At 37.1% G+C, this 8844-nt stretch overlaps 2 protein-coding genes across 2 annotated transcripts; both read right to left on the reverse strand.

The window, feature by feature from the left end:
* Positions 1-1583: 1583 nt before the first annotated feature.
* LOC102516478 (olfactory receptor 5W2) lies at positions 1584-2525 on the reverse strand. Its single transcript, XM_006189655.2, has one exon. The coding sequence runs from the start codon at positions 2514-2516 to the stop codon at positions 1584-1586; it is 933 nt and encodes a 310-aa protein (XP_006189717.2). The 5' UTR covers positions 2517-2525.
* A 5001-nt stretch (positions 2526-7526) lies between these two features.
* On the reverse strand, positions 7527-8547 carry LOC102516228 (olfactory receptor 5I1-like). Its single transcript, XM_014563446.2, is given in 2 exon segments — positions 7527-7650; positions 7652-8547. Coding segments are annotated over 2 exon segments (942 nt in total). The 5' UTR covers positions 8470-8547.
* Positions 8548-8844: the final 297 nt, after the last annotated feature.

Raw genomic sequence — 8844 nt, forward strand, 5'->3', positions numbered from 1 at the left:
CAACTAGATTCACCGTGTTGTACATTAGATCCCCAGAAACTATTTATGTTACAACAGAAAGTTTGTATCATTTGATCAACATCACCATCCACTTCTTCCCACTCCTCCATCACCTGGTAGCTACTTTTCTACTCTGTTTCTCTGAGTTCAACTTTTTTAGATTCTGCATATAAAGAACATACAGCATTTGTCTTTCTCTGTCTGACTTACTTCACTTAGCATAATGCTCTCAAGGTTCACCCATGTTTTGGTGAATATGATTTTGTAGAGGATCAAAATGTGCCACCCCAAAATGTCTCTTTGACATGAGGATTATTTTAGGCTGAATATTTTTAAGAAACAGAAGACTCAAGTACGTATCTGTAAACTAAAAAAATGTGCAGTGTACTGTATATATGTTTTTACATGCAATATAATGTGTATGTGCAGTCGAACTGTAAAAAAAAAAAAGAATAAAAGAAGAAACAGAAGACCCAGAAAGTTCTTAGTTTTTACCCCCACCTTAACTGCCTAAAAAAATTTAGAGAAAGGACCTGTTTCAGGAAGCGGACTATTACCACAGATAACGACAGTGTAATGTGAACTATGTGTTGTAGACAGGGAGGAACCTAAAAACAGCCCGTTACAATGTCTGTGTCTCATTGATTCGGTACAGCCAAGGACACGTTTGTTCACCAAACATTTGTTCTTTTTATCTTTTTGTGAACTGCTTTCCTTCCCTTTTAATTCCAGACCCACAGCCCTTTCTCTTTTGTTTACAATAACATATATACACCATTTTACCTGTCTTTGGAATCTCTCATGTTATGTGGATTCTCCTTATGGATATAATTAAATTTGGATTTCTTCCTCTGGTTAATCTGTTTAATATCAATTTAATTTTTAGACCAACCAGAAGAAACCTGAAGGGCAGAAGTAAAAGTTTTTCTTCCCCAAAGCTTCTTTACTTCTATAGTTATGGGCTTCATCACCTCAATACGTCTTTAATTGTCAGCTCTTCTCCCTTGTTTCCTCTCCAAATATGCATCTTTTTTTTATATTTGAAACTCAAAATCCCCACCCAATAAAGCCTTTCTTTCACACTAGGTTTGGACGTTGTCTTTGGATTCAATGCCCCTCGTTTTTACTTCATGATGATGTTGGGATTAGTATGAATTATTTGGTGCCTGTTTAATTAACATCAGTTCCTTCAAAAAGGTAGTAAGATTCATTAGTAAGGAAACTACTTGATGTACCAGGGAATAAAATGCACTTAAATGCTCAAATTTCACTTAGTAAATACACAGTCAATTTAAGTATAACAAATTAATGTTTGAATGGAAAAAATGAACAAAACATTGGACAAAATTATAAAAGTCAAAAAAGTTTTCTACAAAGAGGGAGTGCCATTTATAAATTCTAGACACATAATAAAGTATGACATATTTGGGGAACTGCAACATTTCTTAAGATCAGGCTTTAGAATAAATATTCACTTTATCAGTTAGAATATTTTAGACAAGATCGTTTCTCTTGTATTATACAAAGCAATTTTACAAATACAAAAACTACATTGTGTGTGTGTATTTGTGAGTGTAATATATTCAAAACCATCTTTTAAGTTTCAGTTTTTTCAGGGCCTCTATCACATCTTTGTTCCGTAGGCTGTAAATCAGAGGGTTTAACATGGGAATCACAAGGGTGTAAAACAGTGAGATAATTTTGTCTTGATCCAGAGAGTAGGAAGAGCTCGGCCGGAAATACGTGAAGAGCAGAGTCCCCTGGAAAATGGCCACAGCAGTTAGGTGGGAGGTGCAGGTGGAGAAAGCTTTGCGCCTCCCCTCAGCTGAGTGGATCTTCACCACTGATAGGATAATATGACAGTAAGAGGCAAGGACTCCTGAAATGGTGCTCAGTTCAATGAAGCCAAAAACGGTGAATATCACTAACTCATTGACCTGTGCATCTGAACAGGAAAGGAGGAAGAGAGGAGGTAAATCACAGAAGAAATGGTTAATCTCATTTGAGCCACAGAAACATAAGCGGAAGGCTAATGTCGTGTGCATCAAAGCATCCGCCATCCCCACCAGGTACACCCCCGCCACGAGCAGGGAGCACACTCTGCTGGACATGCTGACTGTGTAGAGCAGGGGGTTGCTGATGGCCTTGTACCGGTCATAGGCCATCACTGCCAGCAGGAGGCACTCACAATCTGCAAAGATGCAGAAGACCAAGAACTGCAGGGCACAGCCAAGGAAGGGGATTGATCTGTTCTTGGCAAATAGGTCCACCAGCATCTTGGGGCCAATTGCTGTGGAATAGCCGAGGTCACAGAAAGAGAGGTGGCTGAGGAAAAAGTACATGGGTGTGTGCAGCTGGGAATCCAGTCTAATTAGGATGATCATTCCAAGATTGGCCAGGAGACTAATGAGATAAACAAGTAGAAACATGGTGAATAGGGTCACTTTGTTTTTAGTGTTGTCAGTGACTCCCAAGAAAATGAATTCAGTCAAGGAGGAGCAATTCCCTCTATCCATTCTTCAAGGTTCTTGTCCAAGCATTTGAGAAAATTCTAAGAAAATGATACATGTATGTGTAACATTTCCAGACATCTGCACAATATCGTGAAGCAGAACATGAGTTCTTTGTGTAATTGTCTTTTCGTACACAGGAAATTACCCAGCCCTGCACCCGTGCGTTAAAGAGGCATTGCTGTCTAGTCAATGCTAATTAAAACTGTCCCGGGTAGACAGTAGGGAAACTGAGATCTAAATCTGCATGTCATTCATGAGGTGTGTTACTTTCTACAAGCCCTTCTCGGAGTCTTAATTTCCTTATTTCATGGAGTAGGTTTGGATAAATTTGTTTCTCTTCTTCTCTTCAAAACAATAGGGAAGAGACACCAGCATGAGACCTATCAGGCTGTAAGACGCTGCTCTGAGCATTTTCTGTGCTTGAAAATATTCAGATGCATACAGAAAGTGATCACAATAGTCTTGTCTCTCAAAAACGTAATTGGTTTGAGTGCCGGTATTAGATGCAGAGACAATGCGCGTATCATTGACTAATCATAATGAAAGTAATGATCTTTCCTGGTTTTGGTTTATGTTGTGTTCAGCATTTGGTGAAACATTAAATAAGAATTACCAACCTTTTCTCTAGACATTTATTACTGTTTTGCCACAATACCCATTATCTATTTGCACGAACTGTCTGATGCCAAAAGATGAATCTCTTGACTTGTTGAAGGAAAACGCTAAATAGAAGAGAAAACAACCTTGTTTAGCACGTAATTTTACATGTCTTTGGATTTTAAAAGCACTTTTATGCTATTAAATGAAAATGGGATGATGGATAGTAAATGCTTCTGAAATAAGGGAAGGGTCTAGCTCAGTGGTACAGCATGTGTTTAGCGTGCAGGAGATCCTGGGTTCAATCTCTGGTACCTCCATTAAAATAAATAAATAAGCCTAATTACCCCCAATAATAAAATTTAAAAAACAAAAGAAGTAGATAGGCTTCTCACGCTTGTGGTTTTGTGTATTTATGTGTGTGCTATATGCTTACACGTGTGTATGTCTCTGCGGATGTACAAGAATTGGAATATTAGGTGACAGATATATTTTTGTACTTAAACAAACTGGGCCTATGGTTCCCATGATGGTCTGATTTTCACACATTGTTACTTGTAATGTGGAACCTCAACAACTTTTGAATTAAATCAACAACAGCAAGACCCCTTAAACTTGCACTGATACTTACCCAGGGAGAACAGGAGCAAAGTCTTCACAGTAAACTAGATGAGAATAATTATTTCAATGTAATTTTGCAGATACTAATAAATCGAAGTCTTTCAGCTCTGAGTAGACGGTGTCCTTTGTGACTCTCCAACTGCAGTGTTTGTTAACTGGAGTAAGCAGGCATCAATGATTCATTTATAAATCTCTCACTTTTTTTTTTTTCTAAAAAGGTAAGCTTTTTTTGCCCCTCCTATAGTATTTAAATCTGGAGACTCAGGAACCTACCTGAGATGAGGAGGTCTGGGTCGCTGAACAGCGGGCGGGTGGCATTTTATTTTACCGGCTACTTTTGGGACTTCAGTCCCTGAAGGTACTGCCTTTATGGTTTGTTGTTATACAAACATGTCATTAATTATATTTCGGGTTCTGTATATTCCCCCAGGATTACAGAGACAACTTTAGGAAAAGCTGTGCTTTTCCTAAATGGTTACTCTGGTAACCATTATGATCACAGGGAAGGGAAACTGCAAATGATTTTTATAATACGCTTCACAGTTATCTCCTTCTCTGGTCAAAGCAGAAATCGAATGAAATTCCAGTAGAACCTTGCTCCATCATTTCCAGCACTTTAATAGTATTTATTTTGTTCCTTCTGTTTTTGAAACATTCTCCTTCATCACCATATTTATCAGTATTATTACCCTTCAGTATTATTATTTTTTAATATAATAGATATGCTATAAAATTCATCCTTTGAACATGTATACTTTTTTTTTTTTTTAGTATGTTTTCAAGGTTTTACAGCCATCAGGGCTATCCAATTCCAGAACATTTTCATCACTCCAGTTAGGGACCCATACTGGTTAGCAATCACTCCTGTTTCTCCCCTCTCTCAGCCCCTGATCACCACTAATTTACATTCTTACTTTATGTGTTTCCCTATCCCAGACGTCTCATACATGCAAAATCATAAAGCATGTGTGGTTTCGTGTGTGTCATCTTTCTTTGACTCAGCATAATATTTTCAAGTTTCATCCATATTGTTCCATGTGTCAAAATTTTTTCATTTTAGGGCTGAAAACATATTTTATTTATGAACTTTTTTTGATCTATTCATCAATTGGATGAACATTTGGGTTGTTTCCACTTTTGGGATGTGACAAATAATGATGCTGTAACTATTCTTTTTTCAATGCCATTTTCACCACCAAACATTGTCTTATTCCCGTCCTCCAGCCACATCCCATCCAGGGACATGTCACTGACTTTATGATTCTATCACATTCTCTACACTTCATGCGCTTTTTCTTGACTTATGTTTATTTTATTCATAAAAGAATATCTCTACAACATTTAAGGCTTTAGGAGTATCAATGTCTATTTTTGGTATTCCCCAAGGTCCCTAGCACAAAAGATTTACAAAGATAATTCTTGCTAAATATTTATTGTTAAGCATTTAAAGCTACTAGAAATGGAGGGTGATGGGAAAAGGATGGAAATACACTGGAATGAGGGATTTTTTTTTTCCCTAATAGGATAGCTCATATGTGCAAGGATGATTCATTTATGATTTTTGGCATGGATATTACTTTTTCTAAAAAAATCAGAGTTCTGCTGTTTTTTTTTCCTAAAAATAATTTTAACTTGCTGTTATCTATATTAGTTCTTTGCAAAACTGAGAAATACTGGAAGTTTTACTTCCATACCCTCTCCAAATCCTTCCCAAGAGGTGGCAATACATTTTCCATACTTCTCGAACCTTGGTATTATCTTAGTATCTGGTCTCATTTGCGTACTTCCGAAGGTCCTGGACCTAGTGACCTGGATGCTAAGTGTGTCTTCACTCTCCTTACTGTATGCACACCGTTCAAATTCTGCTTCCTTCAGTGGGTTTGCTAAGTACGTGCACAGCAAAAAACAACAGATCACACACACACAGTCATTAATTTACCTAAACTATTAATTAAGAAGCTATACATTAAAAAACCTGGGATATATAAAATAGAGTTCTGCAACAGGCTGATGATAGTTTGGGCTGATAAAGATGGCAGTACTTTTTTTTTTTTTTTAACACATTTTCCTTAGATAGTGACTACTTATACCTTCTTTGAACTTTTACTGGCCTTTAGTGGCTATAACCACAGAAGTTTGTATGAAAATTGTATATTGAGTCTAGCTTTTATGAAGACAGTTTCTGAAAGCCATGAGCTGCCACGTAAGAATTTCAACTAATCTTCTGGGTAGACCATGTGAACGGCCACGAGACTAAATGGACAGAGAAAGGGGACCAGTTGAACCAACTCTTCTAGTTGTTTTTATGCTTGTGCTATTGTAGAGACTGTCCAGCACACCACAGCCTCTCCTGCATACCACATGACCTCCTCAGTCAACGTGAGAAAGGTAGACTATAGCCCAGTGTTTATTATTTTAAACCAAGACATTTTGGGATAGTGTTTGTATCACAAAAGATAACTGAAGCAGTATGAATAAAAGATAATCAGAGAGAAATGTTTTCCCTAATCATTTATTACCATTATATGATTTTATAAAATCATTATTACTACTATGTACTATTGTGTAGTATAGATAGATGCTAGCTAGCTAGCTAAACTGAAGAAACTATTTGCAAACCATATACCTGACAAAGAATTTGCAGCCAGAATATACAAAGCATTCTCATAAATAATAAAAACACAATGGAACTAAAAATGGGGAAATGACTTGAACAGGTACCTCACCATAAAAGATATACAAATGGAAATTAAATAATTTAATACATAATATACAGCAAAAGCATCAGCTATGGAAATATGTTTTGTGATGACATATGTCCTCTAAGTTCAGTCTTCAAATGCACGTTCTCCGTGTGGTGCCTCCCAGTGTCATGTGAGTTGATTTGTCCCTGAAGACACAGGTTACATATTAGGTAGCTGATCATATTTCTGAGATGTCAGAGAAGGATGTGCTGCACTTTCAATAATTTTAATATATTAAAAATAAAAGATAGGGAAGAACACAAATATTTTGCCTTGCAATTAACCTATATTTTTCAAGCTGCTACTTAGGAAATGCTTCCAAATTACTTTGGAGTAGATTGGGTATACGAGATTTCCAATATATTCTCAAACTGCACTTAAGAAAATGTATTTGATTTTGTATTATAGCTTTCCTAACGTCCCTGCCTCCCACCATCTTACTGTGCTATATGCACTTTAATATATGCACATATATATTTAACATCTATCAAGTGCTTGAAATGGTTAAGGTACTATTCTAGCATTTAAACATGCAGAAATCCATGATGAAGACACTATATTCTCCCCATTTTACAGATCAGTTAATTGAGGCAGAGAAAAATTAAGTAACTTGTTCAAAGTACAACTCACTAGTTAGGTACAAGGCTAGCATATGAACCAAAGGAATCTGGCTTCCTCCCTAATCCAGTAATATACCCTTGTAAATGACATAGTTTACACATGAACACACACACACACTCACACGCACACACACACACACATACACACACACACTTCTGAGGTATGTACTATATCCCTTAAGACAAAACAATACAACCAATTTTAACATTAACTCCAAGCTCCTAATAGTTGGACCGTGGTCCAACTATTATTTTGAAACAATCTTGAAACTTTTAAATGTTTTCTTGGGGCTATGGAACACATTCGGCAGTGTGAAAAACAAGTGTTTGATAAAATGCCTTGTGTGAAAAGTTATGTACGTGCTGCCAAGGTTTTGCAGGTTCCTAGAGTTTGTAATTGGAGATTTGGGTGAATCTTGGAACACTTTCTGTCACGAAGAATCTATCTTTGATCTGATGACTTTTTTAGCAGCGTCTTTTACATCTTTATTTCTCAAACTATAAATCAAGGGATTCAGCACTGGGATGATGATAGTGTAGAACACTGAGATAATTATCAGTGTTGGGGGAATACAGGTAGCTGGGTCGTGAGTAAATGAAGAGGAGAGTCCCCTGGTAAATGGTCACTGAAGTCAGGTGAGAGGCACAGGTGGAGAAGGTTTTCTTCCTCCCACTGGAAGAACGGATCTTTAAGACGGAGAGAAGAATGAAAAAGTAGGAGATGACAATGATGATGAAACAGATAATTTCCACTGAGCTGCCATATGTGGAGAGAAGCAACTCATTAACTGATGTGTCTGTGCAGGATAACTTCAGCAGGGGAGGGAGGTCACAGAAAAAATGATTAATGACATTTTTATCACAGTATTTCAGAATAAACGCAAAGGATGTGTGAACCAGGGAACTCACGCTGCCTCCGAAGTATGACAAGACAATCAGCCGTATACAGATGCCCCGAGACATCACAACCATGTACAGTAAAGGGTTACAGATGGCGACGTAACGATCATACGCCATGGCAGCCAAGATAAAGGATTCTGTATCCGCAAAAGCACAGAAAAAATAAAACTGCAGTGCGCAGCCATGATAGGAAATTGATTTGTTCTCGGAGAGGAAATTGACCAGCATTTTGGGAACAATGACTGAGGAATAACAAAGGTCTGCAAAGGAGAGGTTACTAAGGAAAAAATACATGGGGGTTTGAAGGTGCGGATCGATCCTGATTAACGTCATCAATCCAATGTTCCCCATTAAAATCATGCAGTACAAAGTCAGAAACAGGAGAAACAGCGCGATCTGTAGTTCAGGGAGAGCTGGAAAGCCTAAGAGAATAAACTCAGTCACCAAGGTATAGTTTCCATCTATAAGTTCCATATTCTCTGTTGTTTCCTTTTTATGAGGGGTCTAACATCCTAAAATGTTGTATTGATGGAAAGAAAAAACAATTGTAGTTATAAGGTTGTTTTATTATTTAAGTAAACAAACAGGCAATCAAATAAAGAATCCCCCAGCCCAGATTTCCTTCCAAATATAGACTTTGGGAACTATATTTCATAATTTAGTAGCTGTATCTCATTTTATTTGTTTGTTTAATGACTATATCTTCTATTGGACAGAGATGTAAAGGTCACATCTGATTTTTTTCTTACCTTTTTGTACCCCAAATATGGCACAATAGCTGGCCCAAAAGATTAAAGGAAGTAATAAATTAATGAATGAACTGATGGTGTGACGAGTATATATATATAT

The sequence above is a fragment of the Camelus ferus genome, chromosome 10 (assembly GCF_009834535.1).
Source record: "Camelus ferus isolate YT-003-E chromosome 10, BCGSAC_Cfer_1.0, whole genome shotgun sequence".
Classification (NCBI taxonomy): Eukaryota; Metazoa; Chordata; class Mammalia; order Artiodactyla; family Camelidae; genus Camelus; species Camelus ferus.

Excerpts from the sequence above, each read along its gene's own strand:
- LOC102516478 (XM_006189655.2), bottom strand. The coding sequence starts at position 2,516 with ATGGATAGAGGGAATTGCTCCTCCTTGACTGAATTCATTTTCTTGGGA.